The sequence below is a fragment of the Rhipicephalus microplus genome, chromosome X (assembly GCF_043290135.1).
Source record: "Rhipicephalus microplus isolate Deutch F79 chromosome X, USDA_Rmic, whole genome shotgun sequence".
Lineage (NCBI taxonomy): Eukaryota > Metazoa > Arthropoda > Arachnida > Ixodida > Ixodidae > Rhipicephalus > Rhipicephalus microplus.
The window spans coordinates 158,779,023-158,805,025 of record NC_134710.1 but is presented as its reverse complement, the minus strand read 5'-3'; the positions used below and the strand labels follow the sequence as shown (position 1 = coordinate 158,805,025).

At 45.2% G+C, this 26,003-nt stretch overlaps 1 protein-coding gene across 2 annotated transcripts in view; it reads left to right on the top strand.

Moving 5' to 3' along the window:
• Window positions 1-26,003, top strand: part of LOC119176906 (uncharacterized) — a 566,139-nt gene that overhangs the window by 515,213 nt on the left and 24,923 nt on the right. For both annotated transcript variants that reach the window (XM_075878066.1, XM_075878065.1), the window contains one exon: window positions 22,063-22,352. In XM_075878066.1, coding sequence (XP_075734181.1) covers window positions 22,063-22,352 — 290 coding nt within the window. The remainder of the gene's footprint in view (window positions 1-22,062; window positions 22,353-26,003) is intronic.

Genomic DNA, 26,003 nt, shown 5'->3' with positions numbered 1-26,003 from the left:
TTTTATCTTTTGGAAATGGACGAGTTGTTTCATGCTTGTATACAGACAGTGCGACTGAGACAAAGAAATCAGACACATCGACGCAAATAAACTCCGGTCGACAAATGTTTTTGTTTATAACTACAATCACCACATTACACAATGCATCACATAATATGAAAGCTCATTCAAAAATGAATTTTTTTTGTATTAAGTCTTATTTGCCACCAGTCACAGCAATCGGTTATTATGGTTAGAGTGCTAGTGAGTAAAACGTGGTCTTCACTGTTGTGTGTTTCTTGATTTATTATACGATCCTCTGCAAAAATATTAACTTCACAATCAATGCGCGTCGTTATGTCATTGATGAAAATAAAAAATAACAGTGGGCCCATTTCTGAGCCCTGTGGGTGGCCTGAATTCACCGGCACAGGGGCAGATGAGATGTTTTCAATATTGACAAATTGGGATCGATCAAACAAACAGCTCTTTATCTATGCAATGATGGGACCGTCACCAATCACAGCAGTAATTTTGGCAATTTTGGTATGGCACACACAGTCAAACGCTTTACTGAAGTCTAATAGAAGTGCGTCTGTTTGATTATGGTTGTTAATACCTAATACGAGATCGTAAACCACCTCTGTAAGCTGAGTGACTGTCTATAGGCCTCTTGTAAAACCATGTCGAACATCAACCAGAATGTTTTCTTAGAAACATGTGGTAAAGTTCTTGATTACAATGGGCTCCAAAATTTTACATGATGTGCTGCTAAGACAAATTGGTCTGTGGTTGGAAAGCACATTAGCGTCTCCTGACTTATGGATCAGTACAATTCTTGCGATCTTCCAATATGCAGGTAGGTCACACATCAAAAGTGACTTGCAGAAAATAAGTCACTATCGACATTAGCCTTACCTGCAGATTGCAAGATCACAAAATTATACCGATCCATAATTAATTGTAGATTTACTGTGAAGTTACTCATGCCCTACTTTGTTATGAAAAGAATCACAAGTAAGATTAAGAATGTGTGCGATTTGTGACTGGTTGTATTCACTGTGAATCAAAAAAGATTGTATTTTTTGCGTCGCTTCCAGAATGTAACACATGAAGTAACTCGGCGATGATGGTAATGCCTTCGAAAAACTAAATTATTCGCATCTCAGTGTTTCTTCCTCTTCGCGGCAACTTTTCGAGTGAACATGCACAAAGAAGTAGTGTTCACATATGTGGACAATGTGCCTCAATGGGCTACATCACTCGGCTATTAGGTAAAACAAGAATGTTCTTTCATTAACAAAATATAAACTTGTCAACAATCAAGCAGTCAGAGGAGGGCTTGATTCCCAAAACACTGACCGTCAGACCAAGCACAATTGAAGGTTTACCGATTGCATGCGAGCCATTTGCTGTACACCCTAGTGTGAAACATCATGAAAAAATAGGACAGCAAAGTAGAACACATGCAACTCTAACTAACAAGTGAGTCTTTATTATCACTTGACCAGCAATAAACAGCAGATAACGAACATGCAACATCACTGAAATAGCTTTGCTTATTTAAGCTGTGGCAGTGCTACACCTGTGTGTCATACAATATTGTCCCACTTTTGCGCTTGCCATTTCACACTCAAGCTTCACTTATGCCCTGTGGTAGTGGCACTCCGCACGAAGTTCCACTTAGTTGTGGTGAAGTGCGCATAGCCCACATCAGGCGGTGTATCAATGTACGCCTTAAAGAAAGCCACACTTTATTGAAGGCTCCCCCCGTCTCATTTACCTATAGCCGCTGCAACACGTGTGTTTGCATACGTGCCGTTTTTCTATGGTAGCACTGTTACAATACACAGAGGGCACGGGATGCATTAAACAGCTGACGCTTCTTTATACCTTAGATGCAAGCTCAACAAAAGCACAATCTGTCCTTCAATTGAATGAGATGTTATGGGAAGATTGAATTCACATATTTAGTGCCCCCAATTGTACCAGTACATATATGTATGCACCTTCAGTTTTTTGTTTATTTTGTGGCGACATTGTAAGGTAACTAGTTCAGGTATTCTTCCAGCTCAGAAAGCCCTGAGTACCCAGAAGCCATCCTAATTATTCTCAACTTAACATAACTGTAGTCACACCATCTGCATCTTCTACAAAGTTTTCATCTTTAAAAGTCACTATCAAAACTACAAAGAAAATGAGCCCTTAAATTGACACTTCTTTCCTCCTTCATAGCGAGGGTCTCATTCTGGCAGACTTGGTGCACTCAGGTAGTATGCAAGGGATAATTGGTCAGCTGCCAGCTTGTGATGGGATCACTCGCTGCGTGATGCCAAACAGGCAGAAAAAAAAGTGTTCCACACTCGCCCTCATGGCAACAGGTGGCGCTTACCGGTCCTCCAACTTTTAATGCACATATGCCTCTACAAATAGACCCTAAAATGCCCCTAAAAAAGTGGACGGGGGGACGGCCGCTACCGTAGCTTAGTGGTAGAGCGCCGTAGGCATTATTCGAAGATCGCAGGTTAGGTCCCTGCTGGTGGCAAGCTATCTTTTCGTCTACTGTTCTTTTTTCACATTTAGCATTGCAATTACTTTTATTAACATTCCCCTATGCCTTCCTTGGCATTATTGCCTAATAGTTCTCAGTAATATTGTGTCTAACGCAGCTTGTTCAACACATATTGCTTTGCCTTTTCGTAAGTGTGAATGTAAGACACGCCAGCATACGGTGTCCCAAGAGCTCTTATATCTTTTATACGACCTCCGCTATCAACTTGGGTCACTTAGCATTGGCATGTGGACATGTCAATATGAATCGATGTGATTCGAACTTGCATCCTTTAAGGCCCCTGCTACAAAATATTGCATGAAGGTGGCCTACATTGAAGTGCAGAATAAATTAAGGAAAAGCAATAACAGTTGGAGGGATAGACATGGTGGAACACGGCAACTTTAACATTGACAAGACATGTAGTCACAAGCATTATTGAAGCTGTGGCTAAATGCATTCCGCAAACATCTGGGCTACTCAGAAAACGGCACGTTCCTTCGTGAAACAGTGAGTGTCTCAATGCGCGCGAACAAGAAAACAAAGCATGGAAGCGTCTTTGAGACTCCCCAACCACCGAGAACCTTGTCAGTTTTAAAAACATCAAGTCACAAGGCAGGAGAACGCATCGGCAGGCCAGAAGAGAGAGCTGGCAGAAGTTTTTATCCTACATCAACTCATATACACATGAGGCAAGAGTCTGGAGCATGGTCAGTAGGGTAGTAGGGCAAGAAGCACAAGTAGGGCAGGAAGCACACAAGGTAATAGTTTGGTAGAGCAAGCAAACTCCCTCGGTGCACACTTCGAACAGGTTTCCAGCTCAACCCATTACAGTAGTCCGGCATTCCAACCTTACAAAGCAAGAACAGAAAAACAAAAAAATAAAACGGAAATCCACAAGTAATCACGCATACAATGAACCTTTCATTTTAGCAGAGCAAAAATCATCGCTAAATTTTTGTAACAGGACCGCCCCACGCTCCGACCATATAGTGTACGAAATGTTGAAACGTTGGCCCCCTGAAACCCAAAAAATGCTCCTTTCCTTGTATAATGCTGTTTGTTTTTCCGGAGAGATCCCTTCCGCCTGGAAAGGAGCCATCATTATTCCAATCCTTTAACAGGGTAAGGACTCATCTTCAGCATCAAGTTACAGGCCCATAGCATTGACGAGTTGCCTGTGCAAGGTCTTTGAGAAAATGGTAAACAGGTGACTGATGCACTTCCTTGAAACAAATAGCCTACTCGACCTATACCAGTGGGGGTTTCGGGAGGCGAAATCCACTACTGACCACCTTGTCCGTATCAAGGCACAAATTCGTGATACTTTCATTCACAAACATTTTTTTTCTGTGTTCCTAGATATGGATAAGGCCTATGACACAACGTAGCGCTTTGGCATACCCCGAGACCTGTCACACCTAGGTGTGCGGAGCAGAATGTTGGCAATCATCGAAAGCTACCTGTCTAATCAGACATTCCGTGTTCGAGTGGGCAATGTGTTGTCCCGTACATTTGTTCAAGAAACAGGAGTGCCGCAAAGAGGGGTATTGAGCTGTGCACTTTTTATAGTGAAAATGAATTCCTTGCGCCTCGTTATCCCACGAAATATGTTTTATTGTACATATGTTGACGGCTTGCAGGTCGGTTTCAAGTCTTCTAACCTCTCAGTGTGTGAACGTCAGGTTCACTTATGTTTGAACAAGGTATCTCAATGGGCAGATGAGAATGCTTTTAAACTGAACGAGCAAAAAAGTACCTGCATCCTGTTCTGCCGGAAGAGGGGGGTTCATCCCGATCTTGAGCTTTGCCTGCATAGTAAACGTATGGCTGTAAAATCTGAGCACAAGTTCCTGGGCCTAATATTGGACGCAAAACTAACCTTCATACCATATATCAAGTATTTAAAGAACAGGTGCCTAAAAGACAATGAATATTCTGAAAGTGTTGTCACGCACTACATGGGGTAGTGACGGAAAATGCCTGATGGACTTATATAGAAGCCTCGTACGCACGCACCTAGATTACGTTGCTCTCACCTATCAGTCTGCGACCCCATCAGCCTCAAAGATGCTCGACCCCGTCCACATTCAAGGCGTTCGCCTTTCTACGGGTGGCTTTCGAACTAGTCCCATAGAAAGCATGTATGTAGAATCAAATGAATGGTCGCTCCATCTGCAGAGATGTTACCTGTCTTTTACATACTATCTCAAGGTTAACGCTGACGAGGAACATCCCGTTCATACCATAATTAATTACCTGTCGAAGGATGCCTTGTTCACCAACCGTCCTTCACTGAGACTGCCCTACTCGCTCTGTGAGGAGCCTCGCCGAGGAAACAGGCGTGCCACTTCTGGAGCACCGGTTGATGGCTCCCGCAGCATCTTCGCCACCATGGTAGTGGCAGATAATTGACTGTGACATATCCTTCGTGGAGGTTACTAAACACGCACCTAGTGCACATATCCGCACATACTTCCTTGAACTTCAACACAAATACACTTGCCCGGAATTCTTTACAGATGCGTCAAAGTCTCGTACTCGTGTGTCCTATGCAGCTGTTGGCCCATGCTTTTCAAAATCCGGTATTCTGCACCCGCCAACAAGTATCTTCACTGCAGAAGCCCATGCGAAATCTGTGGCCAACAAGCACATCAAGAAATTACAACTACAACGAGCGGTTGTGTGCAAAGATACGTTGAGTGTTGTAACAGCTTTGAAAACGATGAGAAAACATAAAAATCTTGTCCTTATATTAATTTACCCTCTTTTATGCACAATTTACGACCTCAAACGACAGGTTGTGGGGTGCTGGGTGCCAGGGTACCGCGAGATCACTGGAAACGTAGTGGCGAACCAGCTGGCTGGGTCTGCGCATGACCACGCACCCGCCAATACATCCCTGGCCGTCCCTGCAATTGACATGAAAGCCTTCCTACGACGGGACCTCAGGGCATTCTGGCAACACCTCCGGTATAGGGAAACGGATAACGAATTGCACAGCATCAAATCAAGACTTGAAAATTGGCCAACAGTATCTTGATACCGCTACACACAAGTCACATTTAGAAGGTTACAAACAGCACACACTCACTCAACACATTCACATCTTTTGTCTGGTGGTGATCCGCCATTGTGTGAGAGATGTGGAAAACATCTTACGGTTCTCCACATTCTTGTGCTGTGCAATGAGCTAGATGCCCTGAGAAACAAGCACTTTTTGCTTCCCTACTGACAGCAGCTGCCGCTACATTCAGCCACGCTGATTGGTAGGGATCCGCTTTTGAAGTCTAATCACAGTTCGCATTTTTAAATGATAAACATAGCTATCAACCCGTATACCGAGCCGATCCGTAGCACGACCTCACTACCAAGGTCGCGGCTGCAGTGGCTACATCTTCAGCGTAGTTTTTTTTTTTTGTCTCGAGAATGCAGTTTTAAGTTTCACTGTACATATTTCATGCCACTGTCATGCTTTTATTACTTCTATGTTTTTACCCGCGTAAGCGCGAGGTATATTAGAGCCTCTATACAGCCACATACCATATCATTGTTCACATCTCCTGTCTACTGAAATGGCGCTCTTTGGCCATCAGTTGGCCCTTGCGCCACTGAGCCTACACAACATCATGTAGCCAAAAGCAATGAACACAATGCAAAGAAAGGTATGGATCACTAACAACAGACCAAAATACATTAAAATATTGCCTCGGTTGAAAAATTATGTAAACACGCAGTCATAATCTAAAAGCAATTCGATTGAGCTTGCACACTTGTACAGTAAGGTCGTTTCATAAGTATGATAAAAATACAAGTAATGAAGCTGCAATCTTCTAAGGGGTGCGCAAATTACGCGAGTAAATACAGTACACCGTCCGCGAGGAGTTCGCAAAGCAACCCACGAAGATATCCGCGTGGAAAGTTAACTCGAAGAAGTCAAGTTTCTTTATGGGTAACTTTTTTTCTCGGACATGGTGGAATGGCGTGTAGTAATTACAAAGGAAAAGCCAGCAGTCATAAAATAATAGATAAAAATTGCCCGTATGTTGTATCTGCGGTGTAACTATGGGCGGAAGCATGACGGGGCTTCTCCTATCTACCTATTTACAGCATTGCTATCAAGCCTCACCTTATTTTACATTTATCTTCACGTCTGCTCACACGTAATGCAAAGAAGTGTCGTTCATACACCATTTCAATATGTGTTGATCAGATGCATAGATTACATAGGGGAGTACCTTGCCCCCCCCACCCCCAACACTGCTAACGCCTCTAAAGATGTTATTAACAAATTAATCTTGTGTTGCCATCTATTTTCAGAAAAATGAACGGACTGGGTTGCGAGCCCTCAAAACTCGCATTTGAAGGTAGTATATCAAAGGTGCCTAATGATGTACCGATTACCTGAGGTATTGGCGTTAAAGAGCTTTAACACTCCGAAAACGCGAATTCTAGGCTAATGAACTCACTCGGACTCACTCCGACTCAGACAGAGCCATGACAGTTGGCTAATAAATGAGCTACAAACATTTCTGGAAAATTTAGGTGATGTTTGTTTGCATTCTTGCCTAATTAAAAATACTTTCAATTCTAGCAATTTTTAATGAAACAACAATGTCACCAGAATTTTCACAAGACTTTGCACTCGTTCGATGTATATTTAGAACTATAAAGTTGATTTGAGAGGTGTATAACTAGTTACAAACACTTATGGCGCATTAGGTGTTATTTCTTGCATTACTACCCCAATTAAAGTATGGATTTGAACGTTAGCAGACTTTCAAGTACACAACAATGTTACCCAACTTTTGCAAGTTTTTATCCTTCCAGTGCTGTATTCTAATTTAGCTTTTATGATAAGAAAACTGCATTTTGTAGCCCACTAAATCATACAGAATACCTAATCATGTCACTGTGAATCTCACATATACCAAGCCCTAGAAACTTGTTGTTAGTTTCAGTTTCAAGAACATGCGCCTTCGTTGTAGTTGCCAGACATCCTGACATCAGACAGTGGTGCGATCTTAAACGCATTTCGAATTCGGACCGAGGCATTCTGATTGTTACGTCAAAATTTGGGCAGTCTTCATCGGTCGCGAGTACAAAGGTAAGCCGACAGCAAATAAGCAAATGGAGGATTACGTCACAATTTTTTGTTGCTCGCTTGACTTTCCTAAATATCAAGTGGTATTATGTGGCTAATAAAACTTCAAGGAACACTTTTTGAAATAGAGTTAGGTAATATTTGCTTGCATAAATTTCCCAATTATATATATATATATTACGATGATGTTTATTAGAACAGAGGAGTCGCAACGAGGTCGCGACGGAAAATGGGCGAACAGCAAGTGTGGCAAAGGCGGCACAGGTTCTCGCGCAATCAGAGCACGGGCTTTTCGTTGTCTTCCGAAGGCGCATACGCGTTGGTGCGTATGCTCCACTACAATACCCCCGGGGTGAAGGGTAGCCATCCTGGCGACTCTGGGAGTAGGCACAATGAGGGGGTCGTAGTAGGGCTTGAGACGGTCGACGTGTACGGTCTCGCGTCCTCGACGGCGCAAATCTAGTGATTGTGTTAATGGCTCGATGACGTAATTCACCGGGGAGGTCGCGGCGTCAATGACACGGTAGGGACCATGGTACCGGGCCAGAAGTTTAGAAGACAGGCCAGGAACGTGCGGGGGCACCCAAAGCCACACAAGGGAGCCAGCCCGAAATGTAGGAGCTATGCGGTGAGCGTCGTCGTGTCGAGTCTTTTGTAGGCCTTGAGCCTCACTTGTCAGAGACCGAGCCAACTGACGGCAGTCTTCAGCGTATCTGGCGACTTCCGAAAGCGGGGAGCTCTCAGATGCATCAGGGCGATACGGTAGTATAGTGTCGAGTGGGTGGGAAGGTTCGCGGCCGTACAATAGAAAGAACGGGGAAAAACCGGTAGTCGCTTGCGTCGCGGTGTTATAAGCGAAGGTAACAAAGGGCAATACAGCGTCCCAGTTAGTGTGGTCGGAGGAGGTGTACATCCTCAGCATGTCGCCAAGTGTGCGGTTAAACCGCTCAGTGAGACCATTTGTCTGTGGATGGTATGCGGTAGATTTCCGGTGGATAATGTTGCATTCAGCGAGGATAGCTTGGATGACCTCCGACAGGAACACTTGACCCCTATCACTGAGTAATTCCCGCGGAGCACCATGGCGTAGAATGAAGCTGCGGAGAATGAAGAGTGCAACTTCGTGGGCGGTCGCTGCCGGTAGAGCTGCAGTCTCAGCGTAGCGTGTCAGATGATCGACTCCGACAATAATCCACCGGTTTCCAGAGATACTATATGGGAGGGGGCCATAGAGGTCTATACCCACGCGGTCGAATGGGCGAGCCGGGCACGGGAGCGGCTGTAACATGCCAGTAAGGTGCCGCGGAGGTGTCTTGTTCTGTTGGCAAGTGGTGCAAGACTGAATGTATTTCTGCACAAAGCGATACATTCCTCGCCAGTAATAGCGTTGGCGCAGCCTTTCGTAGGTTTTCAGGACACCTGCGTGAGCACTTTGGGGATCTGCATGGAAATTCATGCAGATGTCAGAGCGCATATGAGTTGGGACAGCAAGGAGCCACTTCCGACCACCAGGCATGTAGTTACGGCGGTACAGAATGTTGTCTCGTAAGGAAAAGTGGGCTGCTTGCCGGCGCAGCGCTCTCGTGGAAGGGACAGCAGATGGATCGGTAAGGTAGTCGACTAACAAGGCAAGGTGTGGGTCTTTACGCTGCTCCGAAAGCATGTCAGTCGTGTCGAGTGGTGACAAGGTGGTAAAAGGGGGAGACAGAGAAGCAACATCTGGTGTTAATGGTGATCACGAAAGTGCATCGGCATCCGCATGCTTGCGACCGGAACGATATATGACACGGATGTCGTATTCTTGCAATCGAAGTGCCCAACGCCCCAGGCGTCCGGACGGGTCTTTCAAGGTGGACAGCCAACATAGAGCGTGGTGGTCTGTGACCACGTCGAAAGGACGGCCGTAAAGGTACGGGCGAAACTTCGTCAACGCCCAGATTATGGCCAAACACTCCTTCTCTGTCACGGAGTAATTCAATTCAGCCTTCTTGAGAGCGCGACTTGCATAGGCGACTACGTATTCAGCTTGGGTGCTTTTCCGTTGTGCCAAAACTGCACCAAGACCGATGCCACTTGCATCGGTGTGAATTTCTGTGGCCGCAGCAGGGTCGAAGTGACGAAGAATAGGTGGTGAGGTCAGCAGGTGGCGCAGCTGGCGAAATGCGTCGTCACATGCAGGTGACCATGCAGATATGCTTTTGCTGTTGGAAAGCAGACTCGTGAGAGGTGCGATGATGGACGCGAAGTTGCGCACGAAGCGACGAAAGTAGGAGCAGAGACCGACGAAACTTCTTAGGGCTTTCAGTGATGTGGGCAACGGAAAGTCAGCGACAGCTCGAAGCTTATCGGGATCCGGAAGAACACCATCTCTGGTGATGACATGTCCCAAGATGGTTAGTTTTCGTGCTGCGAAGTGGCACTTCTTGGAGTTAAGTTGTAGGCCTGCAGAAGTTAGACACGTCAGAATCTCGTGGAGGCGAGCAAGATGTGTCGGGAAATCAGATGAAAAGACTACGATGTCGTTCAGGTAACATAAGCAGGTTTTCCACTTGTGGGCACGCAAGATGGTGTCGATCATGCGCTCAAATGTGGCAGGCGCGTTGCAGAGCCCAAATGGCATGACTTTGAACTCATATAGGCCATCCGGCGTTACAAAGGCTGTTTTAGGGCGATCACATTCAGCCATTGGCACCTGCCAATACCCACAACGCAGATCCAAAGATGTAAAGTACTCGGCGCCTTGTAAACAGTCAAGAGCATCGTCTATTCGTGGTAGCGGGTAGACATCTTTTTTCGTAATATTGTTTAAGCGGCGATAGTCCACGCAAAATCGTACGGTGCCATCTTTTTTCTTGACCAGAACCACAGGTGATGACGAAGGGCTTTGAGAAGGCTGTATGACTCCACGTTTAAGCATGTCATCTACTTGCTCCGTAATGACGCGGCGCTCTTCGGCGGAACCGCGGTAAGGACGCTGTCGCAGAGGCGAATGTGAGCCGGTGTCAATAGTATGAGTGACAGTCGTGGTGCGGCCCAAAGCAGGTTCTTGAAAGTCGAAAAAAGAACGAAACTTGTTAAGGAGAGCAACAAGTTGGCGGCGATGCGAGAGGGGAAGGTCTGCGTCAATAGCATTGTCGAAGACTGACGAACTTGATGGCTCAGACGCATGAGTGGTTGCAGCAATGTGACATGGCGTTTCGTCGGGAAGAATAATATCATCGATATGGTCGACAGGTTGCACATATCCTAACGTTTCACCACGAAGTAAGCCAATGGGGTAGTTGCAGTGGTTGGTGACCAGCATTACGGTTAAACCAGACGCAATTGTAAGAACAGCAAATGGGAGAACGATGCCCTTGCGTTCAGTAAAAACCGGAGATGGCGTAAACACCACCGTGCCGTCAGGTTGCGCCAGACATGAAAGGCTAATAGGGACCGAAGCTTCAGGAGGCAAGGTGATGTCGTCATCAGCGATGACTTTGCAGAGCAGAGGAGAGCGGTCGGGTGGTGGAAATTCACATGTTGGCACAAGGGACACTTCAGCACGGGAACAATCGATGATAGCTTCATGACGTGATAAGAAATCCCAACCCAGGATAAGGTCATAAGAGCAAGATGGTAGAACAAAAAACTGTACGACGTACAAAACGTCTCGGATGACGACGCGCGCCGTACACACAGCCGAGGGATGAATGCATTGCGCGCTAGCCGTGGACAGCACCAAGCCACTGAGAGATGTGGTCACTTTCTTCAGTTTCCTACAAAAGTTTGCGTTCATCACAGAAACGGCAGCCCCGGTATCAATTAACGCTAATGTGGCGACTCCCTCAACATCGACATCAACAACATTTTGCGGCGAAAATGGAGGCCTTGGGAATTGCGCACAAGTTGCAGTTCTTGCCTCCGGAACTGCACTGATTAGTTTCCCTCCTCAAAAGGTGGTCGACGACGCATAGGCGATGGTGATAGGCGACGAGGTGATGGGAAACGAGCAGTCGAGGGGTGGCGATCCGAGTCGGAGTGCCTCTGTTCATATGCAGACGTGGTGGTCTGCTGCGGTGCGTAGGTAGGAGCTCCGAAGTATGCGTGCGCAGGTGTGGAACGGCGGTGGCAGAAGCGTGCAATGTGGCCAGCGATGCCACACGCGAAGCAGATGGGACGATTGTCTCGGGTGCGCCACTCATTAGATGGACGGAAAAAGCGAGGTGGGGGCCTGTAGACTGGAGGCGAGGCCGGAGGAGGTGGAGCCGATAAGGCGACTGGATGCGGTGGGGGCCGCGCGACCACAGCTGCGTAGCTGAGAGGTGAAGGTGGCGCAGTTGGTGCGTAGCCAGCAGTTGAGAGATCAGATGGCACCGAAGTGCATGGGTAAAAGGCCGGAACTGTAGGGAGTGCATTGCAAATTTCAGTGCGTATGGCCTGCTGCATATTCGAAGGAGGCTTGTCGTGGGCGCGTCACTATGCGGCAGCAGGGAAAGCTGTCGGGCGACTTCCTCCCTGATGAAGTCTTTAATCTGGTTCGACAGAGTTCCTTGGTGAACGTTGCCATTGGCGAGTGCGACGGCCGAAATCGAATCTGGTCATTGGACACTCTGTCGGGCGATGGAACGCTGACGACGCAATTCATCGAAGCTCTGGCACAGGCTTACGAGGACTGCCACCGTGGTCGGGCTCTTCGCCAGCAACATCTGGAATGCGCCATCCTCGATGCCTTTGAGAATATGTCGAATTTTCTCTTCTTCAGGCATGGATGAGTTAACACGCCTGCAGAAGTCGAGCACATCCTCAATATAGCTAGTAAAGGTCTCACCAGGTTGCTGGGCTCGGTGGCGCAGACGCTGGTCAGCGCGGAGCTTGCGGACCTCTGGTCGGCCGAACGCTTCGGTCACGAGGGTCTTGAAGGTGGACCAGCTGGCGATGGCGGTTTCGCGGTTGGTGAACCATAGCTTGGCGACGTCAGCCAAGTAAAAGATGACATAGGCAAGCTTAGAGTCGTTGTCCCATTTGTTGCTGGCACTCACGCGTTCGTACAAGGAGAGCCAGTCTTCGATGTCTTGCTCACCACTGCCGCTGAAGATTGGTGGGTCCCGCTGACGGGTAGTACCGGGGCAGGTCGACGGGGCAGCCGATGGTGCTGGCTGTGCTGGGATGGGCTGGTTGGCGACTGCGTCAGTCATGTTGTATGGTAGTCTTTCGGCCAACTTGCGAGAGCGGAGCTCCAGGTCTGCTTAGGGATCTCAGCACCTCCACCAAATGCGATGATGTTTATTAGAACAGAGGAGTCGCAACGAGGTCGCGACGGAAAATGGGCGAACAGCAAGTCTGGCAAAGGCGGCACAGGTTCTCGCGCAATCAGAGCACGGGCTTTTCGTTGTCTTCCGAAGGCGCATACGCGTTGGTGCGTATGCTCCACTACAATATATATATATATATATATATATATATATATATATATATATATATATATATATATATATATATATATATATATATATATATATATATATATATATATATATATATATATATATATATATATATATGATTGTTGGCAGAAATACCCTTGCCAGGATTTCCTTTACCTACACATACTAAGTTGCACCAAGTCATTGACAAAAACACTATGGTATCTTCAAAATCTAAATAAATTGTGAATGCATGTATTCCCCTAATAAAGTTGTATATGCTGTCAGATTTTAGTGAGCAACATCGTTGCCAGGCTTTCACGGAAAGTTTTTGTGTGACCCACTTGCCTTATAGTTACAGACATAAGGCTGCTTAAATTGGCTAATATATTAGGTACAATTATTTCTTTAAAATTTAGGTGAAGTTTATTTGCATTATTCTCTAATTAGAAAATAGTTTCAATTCCGGCAATATTTTAAGTAAACAACAATGTCGCCAGGATTTCGCCAAAGACTTTGCACTCGCTTGATGTATATTTAGAACTATGAAGTAGATTTAAGAGGTGTATATTTATAAACAAACAATTATGGTGAATTAGGTGTTATTTGTTTGCATTAGTACTCTGATAAGTATAGATTTGAATGTTAAAAGACTTTTATGTACACAACCATGTTGCCCAACTTTTACAAGTTTTTATCCTTCCAGTGCTGTATTCTCACTTGGCTTTTGTGATCAGGAAACTGCATCTTGTAGCCCATAAAATCGTACCAAATACCTGTTCATGTCACTGTGAATCTCGCTTATACCAGGTTCCAGAAACTCATTGCTAGTTTCGGTTTCAAGAACATGTGCCTTCGTTGTGGTTGCCACACATCGTGATCTAAGACAGTGGTGCGATCTTGTACGTATTTCGAATTCGGAGGGAGGTATTCTGATCGTTTCGTCGAAATTTGGACAGTCTTCATCAGTCGTGGCAAATGGAGGAAATGGAGGCTTACGTCACAATTTTCTGTTGCTCGCTTGACTTTCCTAATTATCAAGCGGTATTATCTGGCTAATAAAACTGCAATGAGCACCATTTGAAAAAGAGTTAGGTAATATTTGCTTGCATAAATTCCCGATTATATATATATAAATTCGATTGTTGATAGAAATTTAAGAAGACAACACCCTTGCCAGGCTTTCACAAAGAATTTATTGCTGCTCGCTTGAGGAAGCACTGACATCAAATTTTTAGATCAAGATGTGCCCCTCATGCGATCGCTTGGTAGGCATAGGTCTTCTTGGGCAAATTTAAACGGCATCCGTCGCGTGGAAGTTATTTTTATTCGATGTCAAACAGCGTAGAAAAGCTAAGGAGAATAAACGAAAACTAGACTGCCCTGCGACATCGACACTAGTGCTACGTATTTGGTGTGATACATTCCACAAATATCATCCTAAGTGACGATGCCCTAGTAGCGATGACGTGTATGTGTTCTTATCGTGGCGCCGACTGGCGCTGAAGTGCAGAAATGCACTCCCTCATCCACGGCCGGGCTAGTGCGCGCAGTAAAGGTTAAACGAGCAGCAAAAAAAAGTTTTGTGATAGCCTGGCAAGTGTGTTGCCTACTTAAATTTCTGCCAACAATCAAATTTTTATATATGATTGGCAAATTTATGCAAACAAATATTACCTGACTATTTTTCGAAAAGTGTTTGTTGCAGTTTCATTAGCCACATAATACAGCTTGATATTTAGGAAAGTGAGGCCAGCAACAGAAAATTTGACGTAAGCCTCCATTTGCTTCATTTGCTCCTGGCTTCCTTTTGTCCTCGCGTCCGATGAAGAGTGTCCAAATTTCGACGTAACGATCAGAACACCTCCGTCCAAATTTGAAATGCGTACAAAATCGCACCACTATCTGATGTCAGGATGTCTCGCAACCACAACGAAGGCGCATGTTCTCGAAACCGAAACTAGCAATCAGTTTCCGGAACCTGGTATAAGTGAGATTCACAGTGACATGAATAGGTATTTGGTACGGTTTTATGGGCTACAAGATGCACTTTTGTGATCAGAACAACCAATTTGAATACAGCACTGGAAAGACAAAAATTAAGAAAAGTTTGGCTACATTGTTGCATAATTGAAAGTCTGCTAACATTCAAATCTATACTTTCATTGAGGTAGTAATGCAAACAAGTAACACCCAATGTGCCATAAGTGTTTGTAAATAATTATACACCTCTCAAATCTACTTTATAGTTCTAAACATGAATCGAGCGAGTGCGAAGTCGTTTGCAAAATCCTGGCTACATTGTTGTTTACCTAAAATATTGCCAGAGTGGAAACTATACTATAATTGGGGAATAATGCAAACAAACTTAACAAAACTTTTAAGAAATATTTGTAGCTAATATATTAGCCATCTTAGACAGCTTTATATTTGTAAATAAAAATCCACCAAATCACACAAATAATTCTCGCGAAAGTCTGGCAAAAATGTTGCTCCCTTAGAAATTTGACAACATTTACCACTTTATTTCATTTGGAGATTATATGCATTTAAAAATTATGTAAATTTTTAAGATATATTAATGTTTTTATCATTCACTTGACGCAGCTTTATGTGTAAGCAAAAGTTAAAGGAGCACTGACATCAAATTTACTCATGCCAAGATTTTTGCGTCAGCGAGCAGCTATAGGCCCCGTAGCGACGATTCGCGACCTAAAACGCAACTCAGGGATGAATAACTATCTCGTTTATTGATTTATTTTACTGGGATCCAGCACTATTCAAAAACGGCCTTCAATCCCGCCATTTTAGCGCGCGCTGGGAGCACCAGCAGTGGTGCTACCTCGCGGTCACCTCCAGATCACGGCACAGCTGACCACTTCTCCACAGAAAAGACTGACATCAGGCTCAGCTGCTCCACAAACATTTCGTCTGCTAGGCGGACACATTCAGTCATGATTGTCACCTGAATTGCTGTCATCGCCGCCCCGCCGCGGTGGCCTAGTGGCTAAGGTACTCGGCCGCTGACCCGCAGGTCGTGGGTTCAAATGCCGGCTGTGGCGGCTGCATTTCCGATGAAGGCGGAGATGTTGTAGGCCCGTGTACTCAGATTTGAGTGTACGTTAAAGAACCCCAGGTGGTCAAAATTTCCGGAGTCCTCCACTACGGCGTCTCCTATAATCATATGGTCCTTTTGGGACGTTAAGCCCCACAAATCAATCAATCAATCAATCGTAAGTGTGAATGAAAGACACGCCAGCATACGGTGTCCCTATAGAGCTTTTATATCTTTTTATATGACCTCCGCTATCAACTTGGGTAACTTAGCATTAGCATGTGGAGACTTCAATATGGATCGATGTGATTATAACTTGTTATCACCATTAGTTTTGCATCCTTTAAGGCCCCTGCTACAATAATGCATGAAGGTGGCCCAAATCACAAGAAATGAAGTTCAGACTAAATTAAGTAAAAGCAATAACATTTAGAGGTATACACATGGTAGAACACGACAACATTAACATTGACAAGACATGTAGAAACAAGCAATGCACACAATCCAAAGGAAGGTATGGATCACTAAAAACAGACTAAAATACACTGAAATTTTGCCTTGGTTGAAAAATGATGTAGATACGCAGTCATGAGCCAAAAGCAACTCGATTGAGCTTGCACACTTGTACAGTAAGGTTGTTTTATAAGTATGGTAAAAATACAAGTAATGAAGCTGCTATCTTGTTTTCTTGTAGGTTGTGCACAAAAAGCACCCTCCATATAAAGGCACAGCTTGTTCATTCTGCTAATGGTGCTTAGCAAACGTGCAGCCATTGGAAAAATGTTGCATGGATGACCACACCCATGATGGAAGGTCACCAATCAAAAAATACAAACAAGAGGGTGGTCGAGGACTGACCTTTGCAGCAGTCGACAGTACAGTCCAAGCACAGTGCCCAGTGCACTGAGCAATTACGAAGCACAATATGCAAGATGCAACGAGAGAATGGACAGATGAACTGTCAACTAATTATCGTTGAATCATGAGTCACGTGATGGAAGGAAACTTGAAGCTGCATGCAGTCAAGAAGGGCTCTGCTATACTAGTTATGCAGTTTTCTTGGGTGGAAAAATAGGACAAGTAAAAGTTCATGACATTGGATTGGTGCTCAGTAGTACATGTGACCCATCTTAACATACGAAAGTTATATTGTGATAAGCGCTATTGTTTGTAGATAGACGTGCTGCAGAAATTCTTTGGGGGTAAGACATGCCAGCAGCATGAATACTTTCAAAACCCATTTCTATTCATTGACCAGATGATGCAAGAGCTCTATTACAACCCTGTGGCAATGCACTCCTCCACACGTAAAACCTGGAGTTACTTGTTGTGAAAAGGTCACCTTCTCATCCAAGCACTGCGACATTATTGTTAAGGAACTACCTCGGCATGTTGCAGTTCACTACCATCATAATTAGATCTCATATGTCGAGAGCATTGCTAATAAGGACATCGCTGCTCATTTTTTGTCACCTGACAGCCTAAGCAAGCTCCATTCAGTCGAACTGGAAAGTCCTGAGAAGAGTGATTGTAAAGACAACAGCAAGCAAAACAGCAGCGATGAGCTTGCTTCAAACCAGTCATCTCGTAGTTTTAATGATAAGCAGGCTAAATCATATTGCTTGTGATTTTCATTATCTGTGCTCTTGCTTTTCAACACTGGAGGATGCATGTGTTACACACATAAAGACAGCACTCGAGGAAGCATGATCTGCGGATGTGTCCCTTAAACGGAAGAAGAAACTGCAACCCGATGATAAACTTCTTCTGACGTATAATACACGAACTGAACAGCAACCATATGGCACATGAAAAACACAGGGGTGACAAGAGATGGCTTTCAAGTTAACAGCAAAACACTGTCTGCACTTCGACGCTTCCCCTTTAAAGTTGCCGTTTCGGCATCGATGGTATTAAAACACATAGCACGGGGAGCTGTACCTGTAGCTGCCACGAGGCTAAGCAACCTTATGACACTCGAAAAACAGGGGCGACAAGAGATGACTTTCAAGTAAATATGACAACACTGTCTGACCTTTTATGCTTCAGCTTTAAAGTTCCCACTACGGCGTTGATGACAGTAAAACGCACAGCACTGGGTGCTGTAGCTGTAGCCGCCATGGGGCACAGCAACTGTATAACACCCGAAGAACACAGGGGTGGCACGAGATGGCTTTAAGGTAAATAACACAACACTGTCGGCATTTTGACCCTTCAGCTTTTAAGTTGTCATGTCCGCATCGATGGCATTAAAACACACAGCACTGGGAGCTGTAGCTGGTGAAGGGCACAGCAGTCGTGACTGGGAGCACACGAAGTCCTCAAAATATTGCCGCCAAGGCAACACTGGCATGGGCACAGTTGAGTGATGTATTTGAAATGCAATTCGACACACGAATAATGCAGCGGTGACAAGAATGGGATTCCAAGTTGGGTGCACCACATTGCCTGACACTTCGGCGAGTTAGTTTTCAAGAATTGCTGTTTTGGCATTTCATGGCAGTAAAACACCGTGACGGCTTTTGGACGGTCTTTGGCAAGGCTCCATGGTGACAGTTGGCAAAGCTGTTGAAAGTGGCATGTCTGATAAGCAGGTGACCACGATATCACAGTATTTGGGGAACTGTCCTCAAGAACCAGTCAACGGAGAGGTGGATCGTGATCTTCATTTATGCTATTTTCATCGCTGCTCGTCGCATCAGCATCCAAGGTCACTACGACTCGTTGGTTGTCATCAATGACATCATCATTGATGTGATAAATCTTCATCATGTCATCATTCTCTTCTGTTACGTGGCTCACGTAATTTTTCCATTTTTGTGCAGTGACTTACCCTATGCCTTTCCAAACAAGAACATCAAGGCCTTCCATTTTGACGTGTGTATTGGCTTTTGCAACATAACCTTTAACATCACTCCACACGAGCTAAATCGGATTGAGCTCACAGTGGTATGGCAACGAGCGTATGACACTGGGATCAGCATCAGCAGCAATGCAGTCAATGCGAAACCTATTCTCCTCTGTACTTACGGTTTGAACAAACTTTACCAGTTCTGCCTTGACCATGTCACTGCTCCAGGTCACATCCTTAAGAGAGAGCCAGGTCTGAATGTCTTTTTCCAACGTGCTTATACGGGGTACCTTTTCAAGCTTCATAGAATGATTAGGTGCATTATCAAGCACAATGGCACTTTGTGGCGGCAAATTGGGCGGTATTTTTGTTTTAAACCACTTTTCGTAGTGGGCGCCGTCCATTTCATTATGATAGTCGTGTGTTCCCTTTCTGGCTTGAAATACTTCACCGGCAGCTGTGATGAAGCCGTCCTCGTTACCACAGTGAGTAATAATGGAAGACCTCCCTTACCACTGGGGTTAGGCGGGCCTGTCGTCAGGTGGGCTTTGTTGGCGTGCTCAGCAGACTTAATGGTCTCGTCAACCCACCCACGGCTTATACAGTGTGCCCTGCGTTCACCCAGGTTTCATCAGTGTAGAAGATGGGTCATCTCTGGCGTCGAACCTGCCTAATTTGGCGCAAGTACTTGCGTCGCCACTGGATGATGTGAGCGGCCTCGATCAGGAGCGAATTTCGGGAACGCTTCGTATAGCGGAAGCGTACCTTGAGCAGCATCCTATGAATAGTTGTATCGGAGACGGACGGCAGCGAGTCATCCTTTTTGAAGTATGCGGCGAGCTTGCGCACCGTCGGAATTTCCTGCCATTTACAGAAACCGTGCATGACTCTGCGCAACACACCAAAGTTGAAGTCGTCGAGCAGCTGCTCTCTATCACGGCCCCTGCCACCGTGAGACGGCGTCTTGGGTGAAAGCACTTCACCGTGCTTATCGTGCTCCGCTACCCACTTGTACAGCGCACGCTCGCTAACGTTGGTGAACGCAGCCGTTCTCTTAATGAGAGAGCTCATGCTTGCATTTCGGCCACCCTCCTTACTCAGTGTCCCGAACACATTTAGAGCCAACTGCTTGGCTCTCTTGTCATAAAAGCTCACACAGGTGAACCAGGCGCCGCCATTTCAGTAGGAGTGGCCAAATCTGCCACCGCGGAATAATCACAACACGAGACTGGGTCCTCCGCCGTGCTGTGGACGCTCGGGCTGTGCGGAATACTTATAAACGTTTAGACAGTGTGGTACCATTCCTTCGTACCTTTAAGTAAAAACAAAACACATACGAGTCACTACAGCGTTATTTCTTTCGTCATTTGCATGTTATAACACGTACAAGCAATAACTTTTTCTTCACTATCATGGAGCCACAAATTTTTTTTCTGTAGGAAATGCGACAAAATCGTCATACAAATCACAGCTACAACACGCAGACAAGCCTTCAAGTAAAAATTCTTCGACGAGACCACTTGCAAAAGTCACGAGGACAAACAACGGGCTACGTATACGGGGCACCACATCTCGCTTCGCAACCACCTGTGTTCTAGGGTCGTGTAGTCTTGGCTTTGCTGCACGGAACTTCTGGAACAGAGTATAGAGGCTGTAGTGCTGCTTAATAGGTGTATATAGCAAATTTTGTAGAATAGAAAACGGAGACACTTCTGGATTGGGTCTAGGTGGGACGTGAGTAGAAATACATATTTATATGACTGTTTCATGTCTTACTTGAGGTGACCCGACGTGATAGTTTAGAGGCTAACGTGTCGCGCTGTTAAACTTCAGGACGTGGCTTCAAGTCCAGACCAGGGCGAACGAGTTTCAATGGAAATGAAATGGAAGAACACCCGTGTTATTATACGTAGGTGCACGTTGAAGAATCTAAGATAGTCAGAATTAACCTGCGATCCCCAACTGCTTCCTGCCTTAAAGTTATACCGTTTTGGCTCGAGAAACCCTAAAGTTGTTATCAATATTTAGTCAGACGGAGGTTTTATAAGGTCGTGTTGTATCAATTTTGAAGCGCTTCTCACTGAGGTCTGATCAGGGGTTGTGGTGATTTTAAAGTGACATATCAACCTTCCTCATTCATGCTTCGCATATCATCGATTTACACTGTACGTGGGTTCTGTCAATTTTTTATTGGCCATTTTCATAGCTAGTCACTGTAGAGTACGATTTTAAAGGGGCTTGGGCGCCCTTGCAGAAACCTTTCTTCTCTCCGTTATTTCTTGCCACGCTTTTTTTTTCGAGATGTAAGCGGCTACTGGTGACCTTTGTCCTTGTCTTTGTTCCTGGTAAAGACAAGCCTTGTCAAAGATTCGAGCTTCATGCCTTTTCACTACCTCGCATCTAATAGGCAAAAGACGCGGCCTTGCTGATCGCGGTTGTCTGGTCAATGCCTCCTCTATTTTATCAATGCCAGCCAGATGCGCCCGATCCAGCAGTTCACCACCTTCTCCTTTAGACCCTTCATGCTCTCGCCTATCACCTAGCCTTCGCGTGTGATTTGCGGTCAAGGGGGAGAGAGCACATCAAGTAGTGCCTCAAGACGGAAATCATGTGGAGTAATTTTTTTTGTTCAGTTGCGTACAGATCCGTGGGATGGTATGTTACATTCCTCGTGTTCATAATGATTTCTGTCACGCTGGCTGAGTAAATGATACGGTGTTTTGCAATCGCGCGTCACTGTTCGTGGCGCTATGCGGGCAACCAATGGGGAAGCGTCAGTGCAACGCTACTACAAGCGCTGTGCCGTGTTGGGGTGGCGGCGTTGCTTCGAGCCACAAAAAACAAAGGAGCTCGAAGGAACAAATGTGATAAACGTATCATACTGGAGTAAGAAACACGTTTATCTCATCTCCGGGGAAATCGCTCGGAAGCACGAGTGACGCAACAGCGCTACCCATCATGTGGCGTCGCATCACGACCACTGCCTGAACTAAGGCGGATTGACGGCTCTCGCTTAGAAGCGCGCGTTCGCACCGGGGTTGAAAGAAATAAAAGAGGCGTTGGTCTGGTTGGCCCTGACACTATCTCGCAGCTCAAGTATTGACTTCTCTCTTTCAGGTACGTGATAAAGTCCGAGACACCCAGCCTACCGGTGTTGGTGACCGTGGAGGACTTGGACGTGGGCGTCCGTGACGCGTCGGGTCTCTGCCTTGGCGACCGGGTGAGCGTGAGACTCAGTGCCACCACTGCCGTGGGGAGCCCAGCCACCATCAGCCTGTGCGGCGGTGACCAGAGCGTGCAGCGTGGCTTCCAGCTGCTCTCGTATGGCGACACGCTCAAGCTGACTCTAGAGGCCCAGCCACAAAGGACGCGGAGGCACCGGGGATTCAACATCACTTACCACGCTCGTGAGTCGCGAGCATGTATGGTCACGTCAAAGCACCCTTCTTAGGCAACGAATATATTACTCTATTACAGAATTCCTGCAAAGGATTTGCCACTCCTGGATGTGAGTTACACGTTAGCGATGTACACCCTACTTCTGGACTTTTGGCTTGCTTCGTATCATTAACCAAAACAAAATACATGGCTTTCTTCGACGAAACCACACCTGGTTCGGCTGTCTGCATTGAGTCGATTGCCATTCTAGCAAACATCACATGTGCATTGTTATCGCACTCGCGCAGGCAAGTAGACGGGGCTTCAGTAAAGCAGTATACGTAAACACACTGCGGATGTTAAAAAATACTGCTTTCCTTATTGCCTGTGCTCCACGCGTTACTCCTCTTTTTGAGCTTTTCTTTATTACAAGTGTACGTGCAGTTTACGTTCACTGTGTTAGTATACGCTAGTTAGATAGCTCGGCGCATGTACAGATTGCGTGCACCAAGAAATGTTATCGGCGTTATCAAGCATAGTAGGATCTGAAGCTCTACGTTCAGAGAAATTATCGTGATGTCTGCGCTTTCGCTATTACTGACCACCAGTAACTGATTAAATGAGCTATACTATGCAGTAAACTCACCTAAAACGCCATTTGTGAGGGTGCTAGGCACGTACAATTACCGCAGCTGTGGCCTCGTGGTAGAGTGTCCGCTTCCGTTTGAACCCACGTTCGTTTGAATCCACGTGACGTGCCACCAGATACCGACAAGTTTCTTGAAACGGGCACAGGCATCCCCCGGCCTGACACTCGGCTTCCTTCAGAGGTGAAGCGCCTGGGAATGAAAGCCTACGTCATTCCAATTCCGTCAAAACATGTGGGCACAAAATGAACCCTGGAAAGGGAGGGAAAAAGTGTTGTAGTATGCAGCCAGAAATTTCCGTCAAACCGCTCTTTACTGTTGTGTGTCGCACGCAGACTACGAGCCTCACGTTGCACGGTTACCACTCGCAGATCGTGTCGTTATCGTTTGCCAGTAAGGGCAACTCTTTGTCTGACGATACATGTAATGATAAAAACGATGGAATGGCTGCTAATTTATTGTCTTGTGTTGGACATGTTTAGTTGTTATTACCCTTTTTATTCTACGTTTGGAAACGTGTACGTTAATCTCAAAGCTTCCCATAAAGGCGCACTCCATCAAGTTCTGCAAGGAACTGGCTCTTAGCTTACGTGAGGTACCAAGCACTCTCCTAAAACGGCTTAGACCTAATGAAAAACATTATAGTAAGAAAAAAAAGCAGAGTCAATCAGCCATGTAGTGAAAGGACCTGGGACTCCCTTTCAGTCCGCTGAACACTGCCACAGTATCTATTTTATCGTCACACTGTGAAGGAAGAGAAACAGGAGGAGGAAGGGAGAGTCTGAAGGCGAATCTAGCCTTTAATAGTACGCCAGCGACTGTCTCACCAGGGTACCTCAATCTTTGAGAAAATTTAACACTGTACAAAAGCACTGCGCAGATGGGTGGCCGAGTAAGCAGCTCCATTCCACAATTTATTAAGCTTTGTAATGATTAACTGTGCTGCTCTTCTTTTAAGAATTTTTCCTAGGTGCATGCTCCGGCAGCAACTTCCTATCAGCCAAACAATGACAGATTACGCTCGCAATTTTTGTAAGTGTGAGTTTCACTCCTTCCACTTGGTGATCCCAGTAAAATATAAGCAGGGAATCTCGGCTAGCAATTAACCAAGCTGCTAAAAAAAAGGGTGACGGAGTACGCAATAATGAGGCGTACGGTGTTACATGGATTCTCTAGTTCCACCAACAGGGTACTGTTTGTGCACTAATTAATATGTTCATTAAAGATATGACTGAATAGCTTATAATCTTTAAGCTCGAGGCATAGGTTCCATAAATCAAAGCAAGGCATGTTGTTTTATGTTTAAGTGACTTCGCCTGTGCATTTCTACAGCTGCTCTTCCTAAATTGAGTTATAAACATTAAGTGGACTCATTACCTGCTTCAGCAAGTGCCCGGCAAAGTTTATTGCGAGCTGTAGATGCCTGAGCCCCGAGTTATATATATGGTCTTTGCTGTGTCTCAAATTTGTTATGATCCCACGGGGCTCCTATATGGGCGCCTAGATCTCTATGCGTGGGCGTTCTTCCCGCTCGTCCCCATCTAATTTAGTTGTTGTGTACAACTTGCTATTTATAACTTAGCAGCCCATAAATACGCGCACACGCACAGTGCCTTTCCCATCGCGTTTCCCTTCTCCAGACGTTGGTTTTATTCTCCGCATAAACAGTAGTAAAAAGGTGAAGCACGCTTTCTGGAGTCGAATCGAATTCACGTTTATTTGGGGGGCTGAACATTCAAAATTCCGATATTTTATTGCTATAGCAGTTGTATGGACACCCTCGGCTGGATTCTACCGCCAGCGCCAGCTTACACACACACACACACACACACACACATATATATATATATATATATATATATATATATATATATATATATATATATATATATATATATATATATATATATATATATATATATATATCACAATATTACAATTGGTAGCATCTTATGTCTTGGCTGTCTTTAAGCTTTCACCAGAACAATTCTTTTGTAATTACCAGGCGCACGAAAGTCACTGCAATGGTTGTATAGTCCCCATTAGCAAAAAAAGCACCCTTTCCAGACACAGCAAAGTAGCAATTGAAACGCTTATTCGCATATATATGAGTATGTTTTGTGCGTTGTTTATGCGTGGGAAACGTGGGGCACACACTAGAAAATCATTATTACCAGCCCAGGACGTGCATGTTCGCTAATTCGTTTTTTTTTTCGTAGAGGGTAGGAGAATGCAATAAGCTTTTCGAAAAACAAGTATGTTGTGCAAATAAGTTCTTATTTGTACACCTGTTTTAAGCCCCCCCCCCCCCCCCCGCTGTAACGCCTAAGGGCAATGCGGGGTAATTCTTGAATAAAGAATAAAGATTTAAAAAACCTGCGGTGTATGAATAAAGCACTACAAAAAAAAGAAAGAAAAAACCGCTGCGATCAATCTGCCCTACATGGGAGGGTGGTCATGCATGATATCACATGATCTCACATACCTCAATCTTACTCCTCATACTTTAATAATAAACTACATTATTATGCGAACAGTGTTTAACAAGGATTTATTGGACACATACCTGCCCACTGAAGCACGCGTATCTATCCTCGGCACTCCACGCAATTGTATCCACGGCACTCCACGCAAAAACCTCAGGAATGATTCGCCATTGTCGTCAGTCACAGCGTCAAAAAAGCGCACATAATGATTTGCGAAATTGTAGCGGGTACCACGCTTCTCCGAAGAATGACAAATAATGGTATAGTGGACGCTTATTCCTCACTGAAACATTAAGAAGATTTATGAAGTAGTTACTACCATGGAAGATTGCTTGTAGTAGTTGCCCCAAGAGTGTTTAAAGAAGGCTCTTGAAAGGCTGCTTTTCCAGCTTCTGCTATGACTGTGCTGCTCGTTCTGCACACGCCTGATGGTTTTTTTCTATGTCTGCGGGCTCTCTAGTGTAGGTTTTTCTGCTGTATGATTGATATCCAACAGCTCAGTCTTTTCAGCGTATTTGTTTTTTGACGCCTCTAAGCGTCGTTATAT